Source organism: Mauremys reevesii, linkage group 10 (assembly GCF_016161935.1).
Source record: "Mauremys reevesii isolate NIE-2019 linkage group 10, ASM1616193v1, whole genome shotgun sequence".
NCBI classification, from domain to species: Eukaryota; Metazoa; Chordata; order Testudines; family Geoemydidae; genus Mauremys; species Mauremys reevesii.
Genome location: NC_052632.1, coordinates 38984045 through 39010806, shown reverse-complemented (window position 1 = coordinate 39010806; position 26762 = coordinate 38984045). Strand labels below are relative to the sequence as shown.

General features: G+C 55.1%; 2 protein-coding genes across 3 annotated transcripts; one reads left to right on the top strand and one right to left on the bottom strand.

Moving 5' to 3' along the window:
• The first annotated feature begins 403 nt into the window (after positions 1 to 403).
• LOC120373424 (SCAN domain-containing protein 1-like) lies at positions 404 to 790 on the top strand. Its single transcript, XM_039491826.1, has one exon. It carries the CDS (start codon positions 404 to 406, stop codon positions 788 to 790), a length of 387 nt encoding a protein of 128 aa, XP_039347760.1.
• Positions 791 to 14929: 14139 nt separating this feature from the next.
• On the bottom strand, positions 14930 to 25666 carry LOC120374099 (COMM domain-containing protein 4-like). Of its 2 annotated transcripts, XM_039493347.1 has the most exons (8): positions 25517 to 25666; positions 23859 to 23930; positions 23110 to 23175; positions 22101 to 22140; positions 20070 to 20189; positions 19435 to 19515; positions 16256 to 16432; positions 14930 to 15980 (listed from the first exon to the last, which is right to left on the bottom strand). In XM_039493347.1, exons 1-8 carry the CDS (start codon positions 25517 to 25519, stop codon positions 15940 to 15942), a joined length of 600 nt encoding a protein of 199 aa, XP_039349281.1. In that variant the 5' UTR covers positions 25520 to 25666; the 3' UTR covers positions 14930 to 15939. The 2 variants fall into 2 exon arrangements, with proteins under 2 accessions (XP_039349281.1, XP_039349282.1); XM_039493348.1 differs by lacking the exons at positions 23110 to 23175; positions 23859 to 23930; positions 25517 to 25666 and adding an exon at positions 22780 to 23081.
• Positions 25667 to 26762: the final 1096 nt, after the last annotated feature.

Here is a 26762-nt window from a genome sequence, read left to right as displayed (position 1 = left end):
GGCGCGATCGATTACACTGGTGCCTTCTCTGAGGAGACGAACTCCTGCCCCTGTGAGAAAGGGCTAGGAAGGGGAGTGGCGGCTGCCCACCCCTTCCCAAGACAGAATGGATATGGAGCGTTTGATCCAGCTGCTCATGGAAAGTCAGGAGCGGCAGCAGGCAGCCCAACTGCAGCAGCAGCAGCAGGCCGCTCAACGTGAGCAGCAGCAGCAGAGGGACGCCGCCCACCTCCGGTTACAACAGGAGCAGCATGCAACCCAGCTGGAGCAGCAGCAGCAGTTGCTGCAGCAGCTGGGAAACCAGCTGCAACAACTGCTGGTCACACTCCCTCGCCCCGCGGAGGGGCCAGCCGGGGAAGGGGCAGGGCCACCCCGATTAGCGGCCCCCCTCTGATTGACCAAGATGGGCCCGGATGACGATCCTGAGGCCTTCCTGGTCACCTTTGAGCAGGTGGCCCTCATCGCAGGGTGGGCCCGAGACCAGTGGGCTACGCTGCTAGCCCCATACTTGACCGGGGCAGCCCAGACGGCCTACCGCGGACTGGCGACAGAGGAAGCCCGGGATTATGACCGAGTGAGAGCCGCGATATTAGACGCCCTGGACATCAGCCCTGAGACCTTCAGGCAACGATTCCGGAGCCAGACCTACCCCCCGGGCGCCCGGCCACAGTTGGTGGCCCAGACTCTAAAGGAGGCCTGCCGGCGGTGGCTACAACCGGACGTCCGGACGGCGGAGGAGGTGACCGAGCAGGTCATCCTGGAACAGTTTATCCACACCCTGCCCTCCTGAGGAAGGGCCTGGGTGCTCCGCCACCGGCCGGCGACGCTTGCCGCAGCTGTGTCTCTCATGGAGGACTTCCTCACCGCTGAAACTGCAGTGGGCCCCACCTTTTCATGTCCTGGTGCCAGGTCCGAAGCCGCCCGCATGGAGAAGAAGGGGAATACCCCGAGCGAGGCGCGGCCCTCAGTCCGCGGACCTAGTTCACACCCGGAGCCCCGGGTCTGGCGCCTGGAGGCGGCCCCATGAACTGGACCAATGCCATCCAGCCAAGGACCCCCGGGGGTCCGACGGAGCCCCCCCCCAGAGTCCGAGCCAAGCGGCCCCCCAGAGTAGGCGGCCTGAGCTCGGTCCCTGCTTCGGCTGTGGTGAAATGGGACACCTCCAGCGAGACTGCCCCGACATGGACTGCAGCTACGGGCAAGTTTGGGCAGGGCACAACTGGGCCCAGCCGCCCCTGAACCCCAAGCTCACAGTCCTGGTGGTCGTTGGCAACCGGGCCACTCAGGCCTTGATCGACTCCGGATGTGGCCAGACGTTAATCCGTCAGGACTTGGGCCCCCCAGCCGACTCCCGCTTAGGATCGATTCATCTACAATGTATCCACGGGGATGTCTGGCCCTATCCCAGTGCCCGAGTTCCCCCGACGATCGCGGGTGTCACCCGGAGTTTGATAGTCGGCCTAGCGCCCCGCCTAGCCTATCCTGTTATCCTGGGTCGGGACTGGCCCGCCTTTGAGGAAGTCCTTTGAGCCACGCCGGCCCTAGAAGCGGACCACCCGGAGCCCTCGTCCGAGGGCCCCGAGGACGTCACGGAGAGTGAGGCGGAACCTACAGACGTAGCGGGGTTGCAGCCAGAGCCCACCGTGGAACCCCGCTTCGACACTGACTTCTACCGGGACCAATGGGCAGATCCTACCCTCAGCCACTGTTACAAGCAACTCGCGGCGGTGGATGGGGCGGTCATTGACCCCCAGCGAGCTGCCCAGTGGCCACACTTTGAACTGCGGCAGGACCGCCTCTACCAGATGGACCGGGACCCACGCACCCGGGAGCCGCAGACACAGCTGCTGGTTCCCCAGTGCCACTGGCGGGCCGTAATGAAGTTAGCCCATGATGTGCCGGACGCCGGGCACCTGGGGCAGGAGAAGACCCTTGCGCGGATCCTGGGATGATTCTTCTGGCCCGGGATCCACCACGATATAAAGAGGTACTGCAGCTCCTGCCCGGAATGCCAGCTCGCTGCTCCGCCAGGGGTACCCAGGGCGCCCCTAGTCCCCATGCCCCTCATGGAAGCACCCTTTGAAAGGATCGCCATGGATCTCGTGGGCCCACTACCAAAAAGTGCGGCTGGGTTCCAGTACGTTCTGGTGCTTGTGGACTACGCCACCCGATTCCCAGAGGCAATCCCATTGCGGAGCATTACCGCCCGGACCATTGCCGGGGAGTTGGTGAAAATCTTTGCGCGGGTAGGGCTCCTCAGGGAGATTTTAATGGACCAAGGGACCAACTTCACCTCCCGGCTGCTCAAACAGGTGTGCACCCTCTTAGGGATAAAGCAGCTCCGCACATCCGTCTACCACCCGCAAACAGACGGGCTGGTGGAGTGCTTTAATCGGACCCTCAAGGGCATGATGCAAAAGTTCCCACCGGGGGAGCTCCGCCATTGGGATCAGTTCCTGCCGGCCTTGCTGTTAGCCATCCGAGAGGTTCCCCAGGCGTCGACGAAATTTTCTCCATTTGAGCTACTCTACAGCCGCCGGCCGCAGGGCCTCCTAGATCTGATGCGGGAGACCTGGGAACAGTCGACCTCCCCAGCCCAGGGCCTCCTGAAATACGTCTTCCAATTGCAGGAGTACCTGGCCCAGGCAGGAACCCTAGCGCGTGAGAATTTAAGAGCGGCCCAGGAACGGCAGGAGCGGGCCTACAACCGAGAGGCACAGGTCCGGGAGTTCACACCGGGGGATCGAGTCCTCCTTCTCCTACCGTCAAGCGAGTCCAAGCTGTTGGCCCGCTGGCAGGGACCGTACGAAGTCGTCTGGAAAGTAGGACCGGTCACCTACGAGGTTCACCAGCCGGATAAACGCAAGGTGACCCAATGGTATCATGTAAACCTGTTGAAGCCCTGGCGTGACCGAGAGGGCCTCTTAATTAACCCGTGCCCACCTGAGCTGGAACTGGGACCCCGTGTGGCCCAGACGGAGGATCCCACGGCACCTATGCTGGGCGGGTCGCTGACAGAGGAACAGCACAAGCAGGCCAACTGTCTCCTGAGAGCCTTCCAGAAGACCTTTACAGCAGTTCCGGGCTACACCACTCTGGTCTGCCATTCGATTCAGACCGAGCCCGGGAAAGTGGTCCAAGAAACGAACAGGCCCCTGCCCTATCGGATGCGGGAGGCCATCGAGGAAGAGGTTCGAGCGATGCTGACTTTGGGAGTCATTGAGCCATCCCAAAGCGAGTGGCGCAGCCCGGTGGTCCTGGTGCCCAAGCCAGATGGCACCAGCCGCTTCTGTATTGACTTTCGGAGGGTTAATGCCATCTCGCGCTTCGATGCATACCCGATGCCCCAGGTGGACGAGCTACTGGGTCGACTCGGAGAGGCCCAGTATATTACCACCCTCGACCTCAGTAAGGGTTATTGGCAGATCCCCCTCGATGAGGCCTCGAAGGAGAAAACCGCCTTCGCCACCCCGACCGGGCTATACCAATTTACCCGAATGCCTTTTGGTCTCCATGGGGCCCCCGCGACCTTCCAGAGGCTGATGGACCACCTGCTACAACCCCATCATGACTATGCGGCCGCCTACCTAGACGACATCGTCATCTATAGCCGCCGATGGGAGGACCATCTGCCCCGGGTCGCGGCGGTCCTGAGATCCCTGCGCCAGGCGGGTTTGACAGCCAACCCCAAGAATTGCCGCATTGCCTGGCAGGAGACTACCTACCTGGGTTATACAGTTGGGGGAGGTCAGGTAAAACCCCTTGTGGGGAAGGTGCAAGCCCTAATGGACTGTCCTACCCCTACAACTAAACGGCATGTTCGGCAGTTCCTGGGCATCGTCGGGTACTATCGAAGGTTCGTCCCGCAGTTCGCGTCCATAGCGGCGCCCCTAACGGGACTACTAACCAAGGACAGTCCCCGGCAGGTACGGTGGACCCCGGAGTGCAAGACAGCCTTCCGGACCCTCCAGAGATGCCTCTGTCAGGAGCCGGTCCTGTACAGCCCAGACTTCCATAGAGGATTAATTCTGCAGACGGACGCCTCCGAGGTGGGGCTGGGGGTGGTCCTGTCCCAAGAGGTGGATGGTCAGGACCACCCCGTGCTATACCTCAGTCAAAAGCTGGTTCCTCGAGAAAAGAACTACTCTGTGGTAGAAAAGGAGGCGCTCGCTGTAAAATGGGCCTGCGAAGCCCTCCGCTTCTACCTCCTGGGGGTACCCTTCACCCTGGTCACGGACCATGCCCCACTCCGGTGGCTGATGCGCATGAAGGACAATAACGCCCGCATCATGCGCTGGTATTTGGCCTTGCAGCCCTATGCTTTCACCATCCAGCATCGGGCTGGCAAGGACCACGCTAACGCAGACTTCCTGTCCCGTATTGGGGGGATGGAAGAGCCTGGCCCCGACAGGCAGGAGCCAGACTTAAGGGGGGGTGCGTGTAGTGAGTCGGTGTGGCTCCCCTCGTGCCCTGAGGAGGGAGCTCCCTTACAGACACCCAAGTGGGCGGAGCCACCACCACCAGTCCCCACCCCCCGGAAGTCAAGGGGCGGGACAGGAAGTAGAAAAGCCGGCCGCCAGAGCTCAGTCACCGCCGGGAGCAGACGTGCTGGTGGGAGCTCCTGACTGGGAACCCGCCAGGACCCAAGGCAGCTGTCCTGACTGGCCGGAGCTTCCCCGCGCCCACTACGACGAGGAGCCACCGGAGCTTCCCCGTGACAGGTACTGGGGGCAGCCGCTGGAACTCCCCCGCACCCCCTACGAAGAGGAGCCGCCAGAGCTTCCCTGCCCCTGTTGTTACCCGGAGGAGCCGCCTGAGCAGGCCTGGCCAGACTTCCCCGAGGAGCTGCCGGACCTGCCACCAAGCCCTGGTCCCGAGGAGCCTATGCTTATTGACTGGCCTGGACCCAGTGCAACTGACGAGGTAGGCCCTGAGGGGGAAATGGAAAGTAGCCCGGGGGTAGCCGACCCCTGTCAGGCTGCAGGCACCGAAGTGCCGATGTCAGTGTGTTGCGGTCAGGACCCCACTGACCAGCAGCGGTGATCGCCGCTGCCAGGGCTCCGGGCTGGGACACAGTGGAGTGGGTGGGCCTGTGTGCCCCCTGCCACCCCACTCGTGGGTGGCAGTCTTCCCCCTCAACCCACCGCTCCGGTCTAGGGACCTGAGCTTTCTGTACTGTTTACTGCTCAGCCCCTGCCACAAAGGGCCTGAGCTCCTTATGTACTGTTTGCTGCTCAGCCCCTGCCCCAAAGGGCCTGAGCTTAGTGTACTGCCTTGTCGCTCAGCCCCGCACCAGAGGGTCTAAGCTTCTTAACACTGTTGACTATTGTTCCGCCGGTTCCACAGAAGACATGGAGTGAGTCGGTGTGGCTCCCCTCCTGCCCTCAGGAGGGTCGAGCCCCGGTGCGATCGATTACACTGATCCATCAGGTGTTGGGAGGTGGCTGGCGCCCCATGTAATCCAAACGGCATAGTTATAAAATGGAACAGCACTAGGGGGGTGGCAAATGAAGTTTTTTCCTGGGAGTCTTTTGTAAGGGTTATTTGCCAATACCCCTTGGTTAAGTCCAGTGGTGTTATGTATCTTGCCTTTCCAAGCTGATCCAAGAGTTCGTCAACTCGGGGCATGGGATAAGCATCAAACTGTGAGGCTGTGTTTAGGGCCCTGAAATCCACACAGGACCAGGTGATGCCATCTAGTTTGGGCACCAGGACTACTGGGCTGCACCAAGGGCTTTGGGATTCCTCAATAACCCCAAGTTCCAGTATTGCCCAAACCTCTTGTTCTAGAGCCTCATGGAGCTTTTCGGGAACTCGGTAGGTCTTGTGTTCGGGCTTGGCAGTCAGATTCACCTGGATTTGATGGGCCACTAGATGAGTCCAACCCGTCTGAGAGGAGAAGAGATCACTAAAGTATCCCAGAAGGTTCCTGGCCTGCCGTTGCAGGCATGGAGGGAGACATTCTGCTATGGCTACATCTGCAGTGCCTGCTGTGGATTGCACCTCTGGTCCCAAGTCATCCAGCAGGTCCCAGGGGTCTATAAATAGGCACTCCTGTCCCTTCCATGCTTCAAGCAAGTTTACATGGAAAATGTGTTTTTTTCCCTCCTCTTAAATTGGCAATGGATCCCGTAGTCCATGTCCCCTATTAGTCTTCTGACATCGTAAGGCCCTTGCCATTTGGCCAAGAGCTTATTTTCAGAGCTGGGTAACAATAGCAAGACCTGCTCACTGGATTGATAGACTTTCTCCCGGGCTCCTTTGTTATAGTGGCAGGCCTGCGTTTGTTGGGCCCGCTTCAGATTCTCTCAAGGCAAAACTGGCCACCTGATCTAGTAATTCACACATTTGTAACACATTGAGTTACATTTTGGGCTCGGGAAGGTTACTCTTCCCACATTTCCTTGAGAAGGTCGAGTATCCCTCGGGGTCACTGTCCACAAAGCGGTGCAAATGGGGAGAATCCCGCTGAGGCCTGTGGCACCTCTCCTACTGTGAACATAAGATAGGGCAGGACTTGGTCCCAATTGCGAGGGTCAGTGTTTTTTCAACATGTTTTTCAAGGTTTGATTGAACCTCTTCACCAGGCCATCCATTTGGGGGTGGTACATGGAGGTCCTGAGAGGCTTAACCTGAGAGTGTCCACATCAACTTTAACAACTGGGACATGAAATTTGTCCCTTGCTTGGTCAGGATTTCGGTAGGTAAGCCCACCCAAGAAAAAAGTTGAACTAGCTCTGCTGCTACAGTTCGTGCCGTTATTGAGCGCGTGGGGACCACTTCTGGATATCGTGTGGCATAGTACACCACGAGCAGTAGGTGTTGGTGGCCCCGAGAACTTTCCTCTAGGGGACACACAATATCGATCCCTATCCTCTCAAAGGGCGTACCTACTAGAGGTAGGGATATTAGAGAACCCCGCCCTGAACCCTTTGGTGTAACCTGCTGACAATCTGGACAAGACAGGCAGAAATTAGCGGCCTCCTTATAGATTTTCGGCTAGAAGAACCGAGCCAATCATTGGGCTAATGTTTTTTCCCAGTCAAGATGGCTGGCTGAAGGTATTGAATAAGCCAGCTGCAAGACCTCCCTCCTGGCCTCCCAGGGCACCAGGAGTTGGTAGCAGGCCTCCCTTGTTTTTGGGTCAAGGTCAACTCAATAGAATGTATCATTCTTTAGTTCAAAATGGGGAAATTGGGCAGCTTGGGCCTCCTGGGTACCCATTCCATCAATCACAGCAATCAGGGCATACAACTTTCTCAAAGTGTCATCTTCCTGTTACCCACATATGAAGTCATAGGTCTGGGTTAAATGGGCTAAGTCTATCTCTGGAGGAGCCTCCTGGAGAGGTTCTCATGGATCAGAAGGCGATAGCTCAGTGGTTTGAGCATTGGCCTGCTAAACCCAGGGTTGTGAGCTCAATCCTTGAGGAAGCCACTTAGGGATCTGGGGCAAAAATTGATCCTGCTAGTGAAGGCAGGGGGCTGGACTCAATGACCTTTCAAGGTCCCTTCCAGCTCTAGGAGACTGGTACATCTCCTTTTATTATGCTGAGACGATTCCCCTGGTTCTGTCTCCCCAACCTGACAGGTCTCTCTTCTTCTTGGCATTACCTGCGGGAATTCTTAATCATCTGGGTTTGGGCAGACCCCCTCCAAAAGGTCAGATTTCAGTACAGGAAATATCTCATCTAGCTTTTGGGGTACTGAGTCAGCCGGAGGAGGAGGTCCTGATTAGGGGAGGAGCAAAGAAGGGAACTGTTGCCAGTCTCTCCCAATTATAACCTTCCAAGGAAAACGTTTTGTTATGCTGACCCAAATTTTTGTTTCTTGATCACCCACCTTCATTTGTACTCAAGCCGTGGTGTAAGAGTGGACATCCCCATGCACACACATCACCTTCAAGGGGTGGTCATATTGGAGGGTGCTATGGTCAAGCAGGGACTCTCGAACCAGGGTTTAGGAGCACCTTGAGTCCACCAGCCCAGGCATAGTGCACCCTCCCACGGTGACTTGGGCCAAATAGGCCTTATGCCGCTGGTCCAGCCCGGGCTCAGAGCTGCTACACATTTCAGTGACCTCACACTCTAAGAAGTCACATTCCATTACAGGACAAGATTAGCTGAAGTGTCCTGGCCTCCCACAGCAAAAGCATATCAACAGGCCTCTAACAGGATCTGGCTGACCCTTTCTCGTCGGGGCTTCTGGGGTGCAGCTCTGGGATGGGAGGGCAGACACCCATCCTGACTGGTGCTCCGGGGCTGGAGCCAGAGGGACTTCCCTCCTGTTCAGTTTGGGTCTCTTGGGTGCCCCCTTTGGAAACTGGGCAGAGTTCTCTGGACCCTGGGCCTGCCACGTGTCAGGCCTTGGCGGGGTATATTTGCCAGGCCAGGAAGCAAGCAAATAGTCCTCTATAATCTGGAACGCAGCAGCAAGCGAGGCAGGGCTATGCCGCCGATCCCATGTTTGAACTGGTATTGGCAATGTGTTTAGGTATCATCAAGCTAATTCCTGAGTTTGTGTTGTAGTGGGAGCACATCTAGATATGGAGGATGTCAGAATTTCACTCGGTGACCTGGAGAAGGGCTTGGAGAACACGGCTTTCGAGTCCATGGTAAATCTTCCCTTCTCTTCTGCACTGGACCTGCTCTAAGGACACTGACCAGGGCCGGTGCTTCCATTAGGTGACCCTAGGCGGTCGCCTAGGGCACCAGGATTCGGGGGGTGGCATTTTGTGCGCTCCCCACGGGGCGCACGGGAGCTTCCGGTTCCACTCCCATCGCGCCGCCGAAGAAGGACCTTCTGCCGACGTGCCGCGGAAAACAGCGGCAGGCAATTGAGCAGCTCAATGACTGCCGCCGTCGCCTGTGGCATTTCGGTGGAGGGTCCTTCTTCGGCGGCGTGATGGGAGCGGAACCGGAAGCTCCCACGTGCCCCGTGGGGAGCTCACAAAATGCCGCCCCCCGAATTCTGCCTAGGGCGCCAGAAACCCTGGTGCCGCTCCTGACGCTGGCTAACAGGATGTTTTACAGGAAGGAGAGGGACTCCCTGAGGGAGCACAGAATCTGCCTCCTGAGAACAACAGAGAGGAGAGAGCCGAACGCCCCACCTTCTGGAGCTATAGTAACCCCAGGAAGCATCACTGCTCCCCAAACAGCTCCCATTAACCAGAGCTGAGTGGCCGGAGAGCAGTGGCTGCTGGCTGGGCGCTCAGCTCCGAAAGCAGCGTCACTGCCAGCAGCTGGGAGAGGTGACTATGGGGGGGGGTGCCTAAGGCAAATGTTGGGGTGACTGTAGCCCCCACAAGCCCCCCACACATAGTGCAGCCCCTGGTCTATTGAGAAAGTTAATGCAATTTAACCCCACTGCTAAATGTTTCTGGGGGAAAAATCTGGTGTTAGCAGACACTCTGCCATGAGCCCAATCACACTCAGCTACACATGAGCTCAAAGATGATGTACATGGATACTGTAGATTAATGGCTCTCAACCTCTCCAGACTACGGTTTCCCTCTCAGGAGTCTGATTTGTCTTGTCTGTCCCCAGGTTTCACCTCACTTAAAAACCACTTGCTTACAAAATCATAGAAATACAAAAGTGTCACATCACACTGTTACTGACAAATTGCTTCTTTTCTCATTTTTACTGTATAATTCTAAAATAAATCAATTGGAATATAAATATTGTACTTACATTTCAGTGTATAGTAGATAGACAATGACTTGTTTATACTGCTCTATGAATTTTAGTTTGTACTGACTTCACTGGTGCTTTTTCTGCAGCCTGTTGTAAAACTAGGCAACTATCTAGATAAGTTGATGTACCCCCGGAAGACCTCTGCACACCCTCAGGGGTTCGTGTACCCCTGGTTGAGAACCACTGATGTAAATGCATACAGACCAGTGTCAGAAAAGAGACAACACCAGCTACAACAGGCAACCCTGACCGACCCACAACGACAAGAAGTTCTAAGTTACATGAGGGCCAGCTGGCCCAAGTATCTAAAGAACACTCCGGAAGTGAGAAGAGACTGCTTTGCAGTACATGGACAATTAAGCGAGTCAAATAGACACATGACTCAAAGTGATGGTATTGTAATTCCAAGTGAAATGAGAGGAGAAATCCTAAACCTCACCCATGAAGGACATACCATGTTGCAGTGTAATCGAGAATCTGAAATGCACTTTTGCTCACTTCAAGAACTACTAATGATAGACAACAGACCACAATTCCCTACAGCAGAATTTAAGTACACCTCTACCCCCGATATAATGCAACCCGATATATCATGGGTTCGCATACAACCCGGTAAAGCTCTGACACGCTGCTCTGGGGCTGGGCCGGGGCTGAAGGGTTGGATAAGGGGCAGAGGGTCGCGGGGGGCTCCTCCGCCCCCAGGGTCTAGGAGGCAGGAGCTGTGGGGGGGGCAATGTTGGGGACCCCCCAGTCCCAGAGTGGCCCGGGGGATTAGCGGGGGGCCGGGAGCAGCCCGTTCCATTTCCCTCGCCCCAGCGCCAGCCGTGTCACTTGGGGGAGGGGGCTTAGGGGAAGGGATCCCCCCGCACTCACCGGCAGTGGAACAGCCCGGCCCCAGCCCACTCCACTCTGCCAGCTCCCAGCTGCGGTGCTCCGTTTCCAACCTCCCACCCCCTCAGCGACACGGCTGGGGCTGGGGCTGGGGCTGGGGCTGGGGCTGGGGCAAAGAAAGCGGAGCGGGCTGGGGCCACATCACTCTGCTTCCCACCACTGGTGAGTGCGTCCTGTCTCCAACCTCTCCGCACTCACTGGTGGCGGGAAGTGGAGCAGCCCGGCCCCAACCTGCTCTACTCTGCCAGCTCCCAGCTGCGGTGCTTTGCTTCCCACCACAGGTGAGTACGGGGGGCGTCCTTTCCCCAACCTCCCCGCACTCACTGGCGGCGGGAAGCAGAGCGCCGCAGCTGGGAGGTGGCGGAGTGGAGCGGGCTGGGGCCACGTTGCTCCACTTCCTGCCGCTGCCGGTGAGTGCCTGTCAGGGGGCGGGGGATGTGGATAGGGGTCGGAGCAGTCAGGAGACAGGGAGCGGGGGGTTGGGTAGGGGGTGGGGTCCTGGGCGTGATTAGGGACAGGGGTCTCTGGAGGGGGCGGTCAGGGAACAAGGAATGGGGGGGTGGGGGGCTAAAGCAAGTTCAATATAACACGGTCTCACCTATAACACGGTAAGATTTTTTGTCTCCCGAGGACCACGTTATATCAAGGTAGAGGTGTAATTCCAAATGAAATATGATTTTGACCATCTTACTAGCAGCCCACATTACCCATAAGCGAAGGGCGAGGCTGGGAGAGCTGTACATACAGCCGAGAAAATCCTACAGTGGGAAGATCCATTCCTTGCTCTTCTGAGCTACTGATCAACACCAATAACACCTAACGGGTCTAGTCCCGCACCATTTCTGATGGGAAGACAACTCAGAACTAATGAACTGACTTAGGTTATTTTCCAGTCTCCAAAGTGGCCAGACATGGAGAAAGTAACCAAATCAGATAAAAAGGCTAAAAGAACTTGCACTTTTACACAGACATCATCATTTAGAGAACTGCCAGATATAGAACCTCGTGACCGTGTTTGTGCCAGAATAGGATGGACAAATCCAGCTGTTGTAAAGAAAAAGAATTCATCTCCCAGACCATATGTGATCGAGATCGTCAGTGAAGAGTTCAGCAGAAACTGTTGACATCTATAGTTTGTTCTTCAAAAAGAAAACAATGAACACAGCAAACTCTACAGCTGACAGATGCAGAACCAGAAGACAACCAGTGCTTTCAAACCAACCACAGCCAGTCGTTGCAGCTGGATGACCAAATTTTTACATGTTTGGGTCATGTAATGAGTGTGACAAAGTGGTTTTTTTTCCAGAAAATTTTGTATGTATAGTGTGTGCGCCTCAGTTTCCCCTATGCACTGCATGATTAACTAAGGGGAAGGGAAAAGGTGTTTTCTTTGCAGAACATTCCGGAGATGCAGGTGGGGTCCCCCATACATCCTAAACAGAAGAGACCTTGCCACACCCACACCCTCCCCCTTTTACCTGGTGTACAATAACGCGGATGTTGGACATTCAGAAGCTGGGCTGGTTTTAAACTATCTCCCACCACTGAGATAGGCTGACAGCAACTCTTCTCCTTTGCTGAAACAGGGACACAGACTGCTGTTCAACACACTGGGCTAATCCCACTGAGACGAACAGGGAGGCCGAGACGGGTTAGTTTATATTGCATTTCTGTAGCACCTTTCAGCCAAACAGCTCAAAGCACTTTCCCAAGGGGAGTAAGCACTAGTCCCTGTAGTGGGGCTGCGGTCATCCCTCCCATTCTGGGTCAGAGACAGGCCACCCCGCCTCACTACGTCATTGGGATCACTGCCTAGTCACAGGGGAATTAGCAGCGCAGGCATAAGTGTCCTAATCGCCTTAATGGGCGAAACCCCAATCAGTCTATAGGCACCGGCCCTCAGGCCAGGGCAGAGCAACAAAGGTTTAGAGGCCCAGGCCCTCAAAGAGGGCGGGACACCAAACGGTCTAAGACTCCAGCCCTAAGGCAGGGCAGAGCAGTGAATAGTCTAGTGTCCTAGCTTTGGTGGGTGGTAGGCTAACACTGGCCACCTGACTTACAGTGGGGAGGCTGCCACCCCAGAGGTGGGTGGCAGTGGGTAGGGGGACCTGGGCCCATCCGACTCCACCAGGTCCCAGGCCAGGGCCCTAACAATGGTGGAGTGTTCCGCCCCTGGGGCAGGGCCACCCAGAGGGGGGGCAAGTGGGGCAATTTTTCCCAGGCCCCGGGCCCCACAGGGGCCCACCATGAGAGTTTTTCGGGGCCCCTGGAGCGGGGTCCTTCACTCGCTCTGGGGGCCCTGGAAATCTCTCGCAGGGCCCGGGCCCCCGGAGCTTCCTCCGCTCCGGGTCTTCAGTGGCAATTTGGCAGCAGGGGGTCCTTCCGCTCCGGGACCGCCACCGAAGTGCCCCAAAGACCCTGCGGCGGGTCCTTCCACCCCAGGACCTGCCACCGAAGTGCTGGGTCTTCGGTGGCAATTCGGCAGCAGGGGCCCCCTGCCACCGAAGACCCCAGGCCCCCTGAATCCTCTGGACGGCCCTGCCCTGGGGCAGCGGGGAATCCGCTGCAACACACTGACCGCATTGCAGGCAGCACTACAGCCAGACTAGAGTTGGCTGCCATAGGCCACTTCCTACCCTCCGTTCTGGATCAGGGGCTGTCCTCCATCTCCCCTGGGGTAGGTGGCCAGCAGCAGTCCCGTCTGCTCCCCTGTGGACACAAGTTCCTCCAGAAGTAGGGCGTTTCTTGGCTTTGCAGTGAAGTCAGCAACCTGGAGAGAGTAGTATGCATCTGTCTCCCTCGCTATCTCAGCCCCAATTGAGCTGGATGCTTCGCCTTATATACTTCCTGTCCTGCCTATCCACTTCCGATGAGATGGGTCTGGCTCTGCCCACCTGGACACAGACAGTGGTTCCTCCCCTTCTGGGTCAGAGGGAGGCCACACCACCTCACACTCACTGTTGGTAGCTCTCATGATACATGCTTAAAGCCCCAGCTCCTGGAATCATGTGATTCACAGCTTTCATAAAACAAAACAAAAAAAACCTAAGTAAATTTCTAACCCTCATGGTTGCTGAGATAATAATCAAAAACAGGAACCCTAAAGGCTCAAAAAGCAGGAAAAAAAATAAAAATAAAACCCCAAGGTTTATTATTTTTGAGCCAATCTCATGGTTTTGGGGGACTGATTCATGGTATGTGAACACTTGGGGTTGGCAGTGCTGGTCTCCCACAACCGCAGATGGGAAAACTGATGCACAGAGAGGCCGAGCTATTTGCCTGAGAACACAGAATCAGTGGCAGAGCCAGGAATAGAATCCCAAGCTCCGGCCCCTCTGGTTTACCTCCCCAGACCATGCTGCCTGTGATGGACAAACCAACCACCAAGAGATGATGGAAGGGGCAGAAGTGTAAGTCAAGACAAGAAAATGAGGATTAAAAATAACAAAATGGCTTTCGCCCCTCTCTCCAAGAAGAAAATTTTACAAACGGATACCACATTTGGCCTTAAACTAAACTATTTCTTGTACCATTTTAACTGTATTGCCTTTCAATTAATGGAACATGGCCTTGTTCTTAACAATACAGGGCTGCCCTGGCCTCCGTTCATCAATTTACCAAATGTAGTTCAGAGTCTGCAGTTAAAATGGTTCCCCACTTCACTGCCTTCAGGCTATGCTGGCTTTGCTCTAAAGGAGCAACTGCATCATCCCCAAGCTGTGAAGTTCCTGTAAATCAGAGCCCTGAGCTATAGCCGGGAAAGGGGGTTAGCACAATAGGGCACCAGTGGCAGGGGCCAATCTAAACTGAGCACAACTGAAATGAGGTTAGCAAAACCCAACTGCTCCCTCGATGGCTGTTACCAGAGCTGTGCCCGGGGCAGGGGCTGGACTAGCCAGGGTTGTTACGAGACAAGGCTGGGGTGAGCGAATAGTTTATGGACTTTGTCTACCCTGGCTCTGGTTTCTGCAGAGGTCAGGACTGAAGGAGCAGGGAGGGTGTATGTGGGATGGAGAGACATTGACAGAGCTGCAGGGGGTGGGAATAGGTTATTGAGCACCTGCCCATATGATGAATTTTGTCTGTGGCATCGATCCCTCCCTTTCAAATAGGGAAGATTTACTCCAGTTATTTAAAGACACGTCTCTGCTCCCGGTCTGAGGGTGTCAGAGGGTGCAGGGGTGACAAGGGAGGCAGCGATGCAAATTAAAAATGCTCCTGCGGGGCGCTGTCTTTGTTAACCACATGGCTTTACTGGATCCCGCTGGCAAAATAGGAAACATCACAAATAACTGGCTTCATGTGCCAAGGCCAACTGGAAACGCATGGAGAGATTCACAGATGCACGTTCCTGCTGATCCTTTATTCCATGAACTGAGCTGCCCTGGAAAAGGTGGTAGGAGCATGGGGGGAAGGAAAGACAGAAAAGCTGCATTTATCCCCCAGGGAGGGGGCTCCTTTAAAGGAAGTGGAAAGAACAGAGGCAAAGTGCTTTTTAGGGGAGGGAGGCAGGGGAGCAAGAAGGGACTAGCGAATGCTCCATCGCGTTTCAGCTGATGAAACTTTCCGACCTCTTATGTACGACTGGCAGAGTCGCCCCAGCCACAGGCATCCTGGATTGCTGCAGGAGTTCAGTCAGCGGGTGATGTGGAGCTGGCCTAGCCGCAGCATTTGGTGGGCTGCAGCGCGCTAGTCTCCAGAGGAGACATGAGAGCCCAAGTGCCTGCCCTGGAGTAGGCACAGGAGACAATTCAGGCAGAAGCAGAAGGACAGATCAGCTCCCTGCAGCTGTTCAGGAACAGAGCCACCACCAAAGGGCTGGGCAGGGACGTCAGGGTCTCTCACTGATAAAGCAGCCCCCAGCCGGCAGGCCTGGGTGTTTTCCGGAAGCGTGTGTGTTACACGGTGGCACGGCTCATGGGTTTGGACGCCTTTGTTATGAGAACTCCGAGCTGAAGCTGGTCTCGAGGTGGAGATCTCATTAGCAGATGCAGAAGCCACCAAGCTCCCATCCACCATTGCTCTGGGGACGGATCCTGGGGTGGGGCTCCTGGAAGCACAAGGGCTTGTGGGCAGGATGGAGGAGGGGCGGGCAGGAGGCTTCACAGCAAGAGAGCTGGAGGGGGGAAGGGGAGGACAGTAGCCAGAAAGAGTGGGAAGAGCAGTCGTCAGTTTCAGCTGCAGGGGTCTGAGAAGGGAGGAGAGAGCCCAGTCCAACCTCTGCCCAGGCGGTGTCTGCGGCTGTGTGCAGCAAGGGGCTTCCCCAGCGGAGGAACCGCACCCACCAGACTCTCCAACGGGCCGCAGCACAATCAGCCGGCTCCTTCCACGCTCGCTGCCGTCCTCCCAGCTGCTCAGCTGAGAGTTTTCATCATGGTGTGGGCCTGTCTCAGCTCTGAAAGTGGAAGAGGAGATGCAAACAGCCAATGGGGCACAGTGACCTGGATCTCAGCAGGGGGCGCTGCAGCCAGTTGCCAATTCACCGGTCACAGCAGGGCAGAGAATAACCTCTGCGCTGTGAGCAGGAACAGAGAAATGACACAACATGGAGACAGCCGATCTCTGCCTTGGCCAGTAGGGAGAGCAGCGGGGACACAGGAGAGGAAGCACCAGCCGGCAGGGCGGGGACGAGGCGAGCGATTCCAAGCTGCCCGTCTGCTGTCTGCTCACCTGCCAGTAAGACCCGGAACTTCTCTGCCGACACGGTCATGGCAAAGGGCTCCGTCACACCTCGGTCCCCGTCTCGCACAGTGAACTTCAGGTGCACAAGGGGCTCATTGACCTGCTGGAGCTCACTGGAGCTGAGCGTCTGATCCACCCTCCAGGACACAGAGTCCAGATGGTTCACTGAGGACAGAGGCAGAGCCAGTCTCAGGTTTGCACTGTCAGTGTAAAACTCTCTCTCTGTGCACAAGCCGGCGATATGGATTTGAGAAGCATTTTTCAAAAGCATTAAGCGGCTTCACCCACCCCTGAAATGCAGCCACCTCTGGTGTGTGCAACACAGCAACTGTCTTACCGGCCCACAGCGACAATGTAAGACATTACAGGAAGGAAATGTCTCCAGTTGAAATACCAAGGGAGTTTAGGTCAGTGGAGTGGAGCCCTCCGAGATGGAGTGTGGCTGGGATAATGTAGCTAACACCCCTTGTTGCATAGATTCCCATGAGTCATAAGAACATAAGAACATAAGAAAGGCCGTACCGGGTCAGACCAAAGGTCCATCTAGCCCAGTATCTGTCTACCGACAGTGGCCAATGCCAGGTGCCCCTGAGGGAGTGAACCTAACAGGCAATGATCAAATGATCTCTCTCCTGCCATCCATCTCCATCCTCTGACGAACAGAGGCTAGGGACACCATTCTTACCCATCCTGGCTAATAGCCATTTATGGACTTAGCCACCATGAATTTATCCAGTCCCCTTTTAAACATTGTTATAGTCCTAGCCTTCACAACCTCCTCAGGTAAGGAGTTCCACAAGTTGACTGTGCGCTGCGTGAAGAAGAACTTCCTTTTATTTGTTTTAAACCTGCTGCCTATTAATTTCATTTGGTGACCCCTAGTTCTTATATTATGTGAATAAGTAAATAACTTTTCCTTATCCACTTTCTCAACATCACTCATGATTTTATATACCTCTATCATGTCCCCCCTTAGTCTTCTCTTTTCCAAACTGAAGAGTCCTAGCCTCTTTAATCTTTCCTCATATGGGACCTTCTCTAAACCCCTAATCATTTTAGTTGCTCTTTTCTGAACCTTTTCTAGTGCTAGAATATCTTTTTGAGGTGAGAGACCACATCTGTACACAGTATTCGAGATGTGGGCGTACCATGGATTTATATAAGGGCAATAATATATTCTCAGTCTTATTCTCTATCCCTTTTAATGATTCCTAACATCCTGTTTGCTTTTTTGACCGCCTCTGCACACTGCGTGACATCTTCAGAGAACTATCCACGATAACTCCAAGATCTTTTCCTGACTCGTTGGAGCTAACTTAGCCCCCATCATGTTGTATGTATAGTTGGGGTTATTTTTTCCAATGTGCATTACTTTACATTTATCCACATTAAATTTCATTTGCCATTTTGTTGCCCAATCACTTAGTTTTGTGAGATCTTTTGAAGTTCTTCACAATCTGCTTTGGTCTTAACTATCTTGAGCAGTTTAGTATCATCTGCAAACTTTGCCACCTCACTGTTTACCCCTTTCTCCAGATCATTTATGAATAAATTGAATAGGATTGGTCCTAGGACTGACCCTTGGGAACACCACTAGTTACCCCTCTCCATTCTGAGAATTTACCATTAATTCCTACCCTTTGTTCCCTGTCCTTTAACCAGTTCTCAATCCATGAAAGGACCTTTCCTTTTATCCATGACAGCTTAATTTACGTAAGAGCCTTTGGTGAGGACCTTGTCAAAGGCTTTCTGGAAATCTAAGTACACTATGTCCACCGGATCCCCTTGTCCACATGTTTGTTGACCTTCAAAGAACTCTAATAGATTAGTAAGACACGATTTCCCTTTACAGAAACCATGTTGACTATTGCTCAAGAGTTTATGTTTTTCTATGTGTCTGACAATTTTATTCTTTACTATTGTTTCAACTAATTTGCTAACCGGTACCGTTAGACTTACCGGTCTGTAATTGCCGGATCACCCCTAGAGCCCTTTTTAAATATTGGCGTTACATTAGCTAACTTCCAGTCATTGGGTACGAAGCCGATTTAAAGGACAGGTTACAAACCTTAGTTAATAGTTCAATAACTTCACATTTGAGTTCTTTCAGAACTCTTGGGTGAATGCCATCTGGTCCCGGTGACTTGTTAATGTTGAGTTTATCAATTAATTCCAAAACCTCCTCTACTGATACTTCAATCTGTGACAGTTCCTCAGATTTGTCACCTACAAACGCCAGCTCAGGTTTGGGAATCTCCCTAACATCCTCAGCCGTGAAGACTGAGGCAAAGAATCCATTTAGTTTCTCCGCTGACTTTATCATCTTTAAGCGCTCCTTTGTATTTTCATCATCAAGGACACAGAGTCCAGATGGTTCACTGAGCAGGCAGTCTCTGCTTTGCACTGTACTGTAAAACATTTTGTTATTACCTTTGGATTTGAGAAGCATTCTTCAAACTCCTCTTTGGCTTTTCTTATTACACTCACACTTAAGTGCAGCGTTTGTGCTCCTTTCTATTTGCCTCACTAGGATTTGACTTCCACTTTTTAAAGGAAGTCTTTTTATCTCTCACTGCTTCTTTTACATGGTGGTTAAGCCACGGTGGCTCTTTTTTAGTTCTTTTACAGTTTTTCTTAATTTGGGGTATACATTGAAGTTGGGCCTCTATTATGGTGTCTTTAAAAAGGGCCCAAGTGCTTAGCACCGCCTCAGCTGTCTCTCTCTTTATGGCCAAGAAAGATAATGCAGAAGGCAGAGCACTGCCTAGTGCATCACCTGCCCCACTCCCTGCTGCACTTGGATTGTCCTGGAGGTGAACTAACCTGGCCAGATCCTAACCTGTCAGGCCGACAAGGTCACAGCCCAAGGGGGTCAAACAACAGGGTTCTGGTCCCAGCTCCTGGTCATCCCCTTGGTTACTGCGGAAAACCCATCTGCCCTCAGCAAACTCTGATCCTATCCCACAGTCCTCAGGAGCAGGTTCGTCCCAGGAAGTCCCAGAGGAGAATGGCTGAGAAAGTCCTATTGAACTTCCATCCATGGACACAGGGGAACAGCTAGAGGGGTGGGGGCAGTGGGTGCCAGCCTGTATCCCTGCTGAAGGACCATCTCCCATCCGCTGCCTGGAGCAGTGTCAGGTTTGCACAGCCGGAGGGGGAACACTTACGTCTCAGGCTGCGTGTCCTCAGGCTGTCCTGCAGGGGGCTCTGTTTCTCCTCGTAGGACCGGCACAATCCTGTGGCATGTTCTACAAAACAAGGAGACCAAGAAACCACCCACCAAAGAGCATCAGATCGGTCCCTGCACAACACGACTCTGGTTCCAATGGGCTCAGAAGGGACCCTGGCTGCAAACTGCTGAGCTGGCCCGTTTAGCAGGGGGACTCTAGCAGGATGCTGACATTGGGGCGCATGTGGGATAACGGGGGGATGATGGTACCGTGGGGCATTTCAGTCAGAAGACGGCCCAGCTACTGCTCCAAAGTCTTTCCTGCTGGTTGACACAGCAAGTTCTAACTTCTCACTGATGGGAGAGTGCGGGGGACACACAACCCAGCAGCAATCGCCTCCTCCCCCAGAGAGCCAACGTACTGAAGTCCACACAGTGCTGGAGCAAGGGTGGAAGGACACAGTTATCCAGGGTTACAGCCTGGTGCATGGCGTAGACAGACTCTGCTCCGCTCCCCAGCGCCCTCCTCTGGCTGACGTCGCACAAGACAGTCAGGCTGCTGCTACTGACCCCAAGGCTCCGCAGTGCGCTGCAGCCCTCTCCGAGGGACCCATCCCCTGGCACTTCCCCTACCTTTGGGCAGCCCCAGCTGTTGCAGCTCGCTGGACAGAGAGTCGCTGCCTACGCTGTGTTTGGCTGCACTGGAGAGGATGAAGCTGAGCACGGCAATAGTGGCCTTCACGTCCCCGGACTCTGGAGAGAGGAGAAACCTTTGGGACTCTGCCTGGCAGCAGGGCTCTTCCCTGCAGGGAGGCAGCTTTGACAGACCCATACAATTGACGAAGGATCCAACAGCCCTTGCTGTGGCCTGCCCTTTGCAGTTCATCGTCTGCAAGAGACTAGAGAGGGTGCACGGACAGACGCCACCTCGCACTGGGCCACGAGGGGCAGCAGGGAAACAGGCAGAAAGAGCTGGGCTCATTGTCACCAACCTGGGTAAGAAGCAGTGATGGGCAGGGGACTGTGTGTGTGTTGGGGAGGGGGGAGTCAATGCAACCAGCAGGGGTCATAACAGGTTAGGATTTCAACAAGCCTGGGACTGGCAGGGGTTAAGTCTAACTAGAATCGATTGATGCTAGGGATCCAAATACTAATAATGGCCAAGGGCCAGAGGCGTAAGGGCCTGTCTAAGCGCACACTTAGCTCGTGGCGAGCCGGGGTGTAAAGCTACCCTGCCCTAGCCAGCTGCGCACTGTCCGTGAGGACCCTGCTGCCGCGGACTAACAGCTCCCTAGGGCACTTTCACCTGCTGTTTCCAAGCAGGGCAGCTGCCAGGCACGCGGCAGAACTCAGGGTGTGGAGCAGAGTCCACCCGGGCACCTAGCGCATGGCAGATTTACACCCTGGCTTGCCAAAACTAACCATTTGTACAGCCAAAGCCTAAGGTTAACATCGCACAATAACCAGGCCAGTGGCGGTAAGACAGGGCCAAGCCACAGCACGGCAACTCAGCCAGGGTCAGCTCATCCATGAAAACCAAACCAGGCATTTCACATCACGGTCCCATCTGGCCTCGATCGTCCAGCCTGACCTGTGTAACACAGCCCACGGGGCGCCCCTGAATTAATGCCTGTTTGAACCAGAGCAGATCTGGATTTAGAAACTGCCAGTGATGGAGAGCACTTGGGCAGCTGTTCCAATGGTTAATGACCCTGTTAAAACACCTTATTTCCAGTCCGAGTTTGTCTAGCTTCAACTTCCAGCCATTGGCTCATGTTAGACATCTGTCTGCTGGACTGAAGAGCCCATTATCAGCTGTTTGTTCCCCATGTAGGTACTTACAGGCTCCCATTGAGTCTCCCCTTAACCTTCTCTTTGTGCCGCTAACCTGGCTGAGTTACTGGGACCCCTCCCCTCCCCTCTCCATTGCCACACTAAGACAGCAAGTTCTGCAGGGCAGGGACGGGGGCTGTTCAGCTGTTTGGGCAGCACCTGGGAAGTTTGGATTGCTACTGTGATCACCACAACCACCAGGCCCGGGGCACTTCCACACACTCGGGAAATGGTGTTACCCCCGCCCCCCCAAGGCCCAGAACCACCCAAAATATAAAGCCAGGGCAGTGTTTGGGGTGAGAAGGGGGAACTCATCAGGCTGCCGATTAGCAGCATCTCCCCCCAACAGAACAGGGGCAAGGACCCTGGGAGATTAGCAGGGCTCCTGTGCTTGCTCACAAGCAGAGCGTGCGGTCGGTTTCCAGTGGCTGGGCATTAACTCTTCAGGCCTTCACTGCTTCAGGACGTGCCTCTCCACTCGTGACCCCCGCCAGCAACGCTTTTCAGGCAATGCGGCTAACAAAACCGAGCCCAGCGCCCATAAACGCTGCAGGTAAAATGTTCTCAGGCCAGGCACTGGGGTGTGGACTGGGCCAGGGGGGAGGTAAGAGTCAGCCAAAGCCTGGCCTAGCATCCCAAAGCCACCGACTTGCTGCAGCCTCCCTGCCGTAAGCACAGACAGAGGAATGGCAGTTCTAGTAATGAAGCCAGCAAAGCTCCCTGGAAGGCGGGTGAGGCAAAGAGCCAAATCCACCATGACAGCCTCACAGACAGCACTAGAGGGGCCCAGGCTACGGACACTCAACAGCTCTGGAAAGGAACAACACTCACCAAACTTGGCATCCGACGTTAGCTTCAGGATCTTTTCATACTGCAAGAGAAGAGCAACACCCAGGTCCATCAGCCCCAGGGGACCCCGCTCCCAGTGCGCACGGCACGGTGCAGAATGATCACTGAGCCCTCGCTGAGCAGATCCCCCACGGGGCAAGCAGAGCCAGGGTAAGGCCAACACTCCACAAGGGGCGTCTGGTTTCGGGTGCACTTGGAGTCAATAGGAGCGGTGGGGGCTCAGCACTTCTGAGTAACGGGGCCGAGGTGTCTCAAGGGGGGGACCCAAATTACTAGAAGCTGCTGGATTTAGCCTGAGTAACTTGCCCAAGGCCACATGGGTGATCGGGGACTAGGACTCCTGGGTTCCTGGCTCCCACTAGCCCAAGCTGCCTTCACAATGGGGGGGTACAGGATGGGCCATTCCCACTGGCTGCTAGTGCTCCAGGCGTGTCCTACAGGGAACCTCCACGATCCAAACAGCGGGCAGCTGCTGTCTGCGATGGGCGTTACAAATGGCTCAGCCCCATGTTCCCGAGCGGCCAAACCCCTTTGCTGGGAGACCTCAAGGGAATCCACGTTGTCAATCACCGGCCACTCCCCTAGCGATGGCAGGGCCAATGGGTGGATGAGGTGAAGCGGACCACACAGGACCCTTAGAGAAACAGACACTAATACTTACTAGTAAGTACTTAGCAGCCATACGGTCCTTTCCACCAGCAGATCTCCTTGATCGGGGAGTGTCACTGGCCTTATTTTACAGGTAGGGACACAGGCTTTAGGCATCCTGCCCAAGATCAGTGGCAGAGCTGGGACTAGAACCCAGGTGTCCTGACTCCCACTCTGAACCCCCCACCCACACACACACACTCCACCGCACTGCCTGCCCTGAGGCCGGCCAGCTCAACATGGCCCACGCCACTCAGCCAGGGGGAGGGGAGACTTAGTCTCTGCGATCGCTGGATCCCTGCTCAGCGGGGCTGAACGTGGGAGAAGAACGTCCTGCACTTACATCAATCCCCTCTCCCTGCAGGTCCTTGAGCACCTGGCCACAGATGAGCTTCAGTTTCACCGAGGACTGGAAAGGAGAGAGCAAGAAAATAAAACCCCACCACAGCACTGGGCCCGGCGGGCACTGCCTAGCAGGAGACTGAGCTCCCCTCAAAACACACGCTCTCTGCCACATCAGGGGGACCCATTTCAACCTTGCCTGGCCTGCCCCAGCCAAACAGTCACTGGTTTGGGTTGTTTAAAAACTCGCTTCTCTGCCACTTTGGGGAACACCATGGTCTGGATTCCACAAAGAGACTCCCGGAGTTCTGGATGCAACGGTCAGGCTAAAGCCCCAGCCAGCTCTTGTGCTGCACTGAGTGTATTGCTCGAGCCCTCAATCAAAGCCTGTTCTATGTTCCCGAGCCTCTCCCCGCTCTCTTAGGGAAGCCCGGTCAGCCAGAGACAGGCACAGAGCTCATGCCAGTCGCTCAGGGACCTGAGCTCTCCCCCTTCACCAGATACTCTGAGTCCCAGAGCTCAGATCGGGATGCATCACTCAGATATTCCCAGTGCTCCCCAAGGCCGTAGATACCCCTCTTGACAGCCAAGGTTTTGTGCTGATTGTACAGCACCCGATACCATCTCGGGCGGGGGGGGGGGAGGGGGGAGGCGGGTTAATAGCAAAAATGGCTCAGATCCCAGGGCGCTGGGCACCGGGTAAGATCCAGAAGAAAACAGAGAAAGAGAAAGCTAAAGCTTCCACTTAACTATTTTGGCCAAGGTGCTGATTTCGGCCAGGACCCAGTCGGGACAGTCCAAGTCTCCGCAGAACCGGAACCTCTGGAAGGAGAAGATTGGGGGCCGTTAGGACCCAGGCGGCCTTTGGGCCAGGGGACGTCAGCGGTAGAGTGTCCTTTGCAGGGCAGCCCAGCTCTTCTTGCCAGAGCAGGGGAACCCTCATTTCCCACCGTTATTGCTGCCCTGCCCCCGCACTGCACCAGAAGAGCTGCCCCTAGATTTCTCTCCTCTCTGGGTACTTGGCTGCCCTCATCTCCGGTCTCTGCTCTTGCTGAGCCTGCTGCAGAGTTGGATGGCAGCTGGGTCGATCCGGAGCTGTACAAATAACTCTCCTCCTCAGACCCTGGGTCCCCACTGTATAACGCCCCTGCGAACTCAGGTACAGCGGCTCCATGCACGGAGGTCATCAGCCTTTGGAGCAAACTCCTGGGGAGAACGACCGGATGCAGCTGGCCAAGCTCAGCCCAGGCACGAGGGGATACAACTGCCCTGAATTCAATGGGCTTCCCCCCCGGGCTGAACTGGGCCCAGAGTCTGAGAGAGACATACTTATGCCCAGAGGAGGAAAGAGATGGACGGGGCTGGGGTGTGCCCAGAGGGATCAGTCTGACGAAGGGGTGGGGTGAAGGTGGGGGCAGGGCAGATGGCCCCTTCCTGTTCCTAATAGCTACCAGTTAGGCCGCAGCTTCAGCAGTTTAACCCAGCAAACACTAGTACAGACCATGAGCCTGCATCCTGGAGCAGCTGCTTTATACCCACTGCAGTTACATAGCGAGAGCAAGGGCACAAGTCCCTGGCGTCCCATGTGTACAGGTCCACAGGCTACAGAACCAGGCATAAGCCTCTCAGACCAGGGGGCAGACGTCTGGGTTGAGGGGAGCAGGACAGCCGATCCCGCCCCCCACACACAGGTGTTTAACATTATCATGGCTATGAAATTATCCGTTCCATGCCCACTCGTTCCCCTGCACATCCAGCGCTGATGCCTTTATTACTCCCTGCTTTAGAAACACAGGTGCTGCTACAGCAACAGCCCATCATGCCCAGCATCCGGCCCCCAGCCCTGGCCAGAGCTGGCTGCTTCGGAGGAAAGATGCATTACAAGTTTTCACTTGCCCCATCCTGCTGTGCAGCACTTTGGGGGTGGGGGTGAGGCAGGGAAGGCAGCGTTTCCTTCCTGACCCCTGCAGGCTACTGGCCTGCACCCTGAAGCATGAGATTCATTTACCCTGAGCACACTTAACTAGGAGAGGTATTAGAACTCAAAGGGCTGCCCCTGTGGGTTCCCCAGGCCAATTACCTACTATGCAAAGGGGCAGCTCGTTCTGTTTGCTCCAGCTCCTTCCCGGGGCCCCACTGATCTCAGGTCACTGGAGGGAGGGAGCAGTTTTTAAGCCAGACCCTTCACAATATTTAACGCCCCCCCCCGGGATGCACGTGTTAGGAAGCTGGTGACACTGGCCTGGCTAATCCCAAGCACTGGGCTAGCAACGGGGAGTCCTCAGCCATGGCTCCAGCTGTTACCCGGAGTCCCTGCTGCCCGGGGGACACAGCTCTGCATCGCCCCAGGCCCCCAAATCCCAGCAAAGCACCAACACCCCCCAGCCATGCACCGCGCCTGCGCTCACCATGGTTTCCTGCTCTCTCTGCAACGCCTGACCACGCCCACGGCAGGGCCGGAACCCATCAGCTGATCTCGGAGCGCGGTCAGCTGACCACAGGCCTCCCGACGCTGCAGCCTGTCAGCCGCTCGCTGAGCCGAGTCAGCTGAGCGCAGCTGTAGTGACGCTTCAGCCGTGGAGCCGGCTGGCTTATTGCACAGACTGAGGCTCAGCCGCGGGCAGCTCTTCTCTGCCTCCAGCAGGGGGCGGCAGAGGCCTTCAGCTCGTGTTCGCAGGAGTTCTAGTCTCAGCTGCAAAGCAAACACTGTACCTTGCCTCTGCCCCCAGGGCCACCCTGAAAGGGAGATCAGTGACTGAGCAACTGGATGTCCACTGGCCTGTTAACCATGCTAGCTAAGGTAGCTGCGGCCCCCTGCTGTACAGGATGTCAGCATCTCATGCTCGTAATGTATTTGTCCTCACAATATTCCTCAGACCCATAGGTGCTGGTGCTGGGGGTGCAGCCACACACCCTGGCTTGAAGTGGTTCCCTTTATATACAGGGTTTACAGTTGGGTTCAGTGGCTCTCAGCAGCCCCACTATATGAATTGTTCCAGCACCCCTACTCAGAGGGAGGGAAGTACATAGCACAGAAGAGGAACTGAGGCAGAGAGACTAAGGGCTTGTCTACACTACGAAAAATAGGTCGAATTTATTCAAGTTGACCCGTAGCCTCCGATTTTACAAAATCGATGGTGTATGTCCCCACTATGCACATTCCATCTGCGGCGCGCATCCCCACTACCATGGGTAGCACTGACTCACGGAGCGATGCACTGTGGGCAGCTATCCCACAGTTCCTGCTGCCGATTGGAATTCTGGGTTAGGCTCCCACTGCCTGATGGGACAAAAACATTTTCATGAAGTGTTTTGGGTACATATTGTCAACCTCCCATGATGCACCTGGTTCCTACCTTCCTCCCTCCCTTCTTGAAAGCAATGGCAAACAATCATTTTCGGGCGGCAGATGCCATAGCACAGCAAGCATGGACCTCACTCATCTGTACACTGTTGTTGTGAGCATCACAAACACCCTGCACATCGTCCTGCAGTATTTGCAGAGCCTAGCCAGGAGCAGCCACGCAGAAGAATGTGATGCCAGGCAAATAGCCGTGTTGGAAGCCATGGAACGGAGCAATTTGCACATACTGGCAATGACAGCTAGGCTTGTTGACACAGTGGAACACCATTTCTGAGCCAGGGAAACAAGCA

Coding starts and splice junctions, on each gene's coding strand:
- LOC120373424 (XM_039491826.1), top strand. CDS start 404: ATGGGCCCGGATGACGATCCTGAGGCCTTCCTGGTCACCTTTGAGCAG.
- LOC120374099 (XM_039493347.1), bottom strand. Junction 16,433..19,434: donor GAGGACACGCAGCCTGAGAC/GTAAGTGTTCCC, acceptor CTCTGTCCTCAG/TGAACCATCTGGACTCTGTG. Junction 15,981..16,255: donor GTTCCGGGTCTTACTGGCAG/GTGAGCAGACAG, acceptor TTCCACTTTCAG/AGCTGAGACAGGCCCACACC.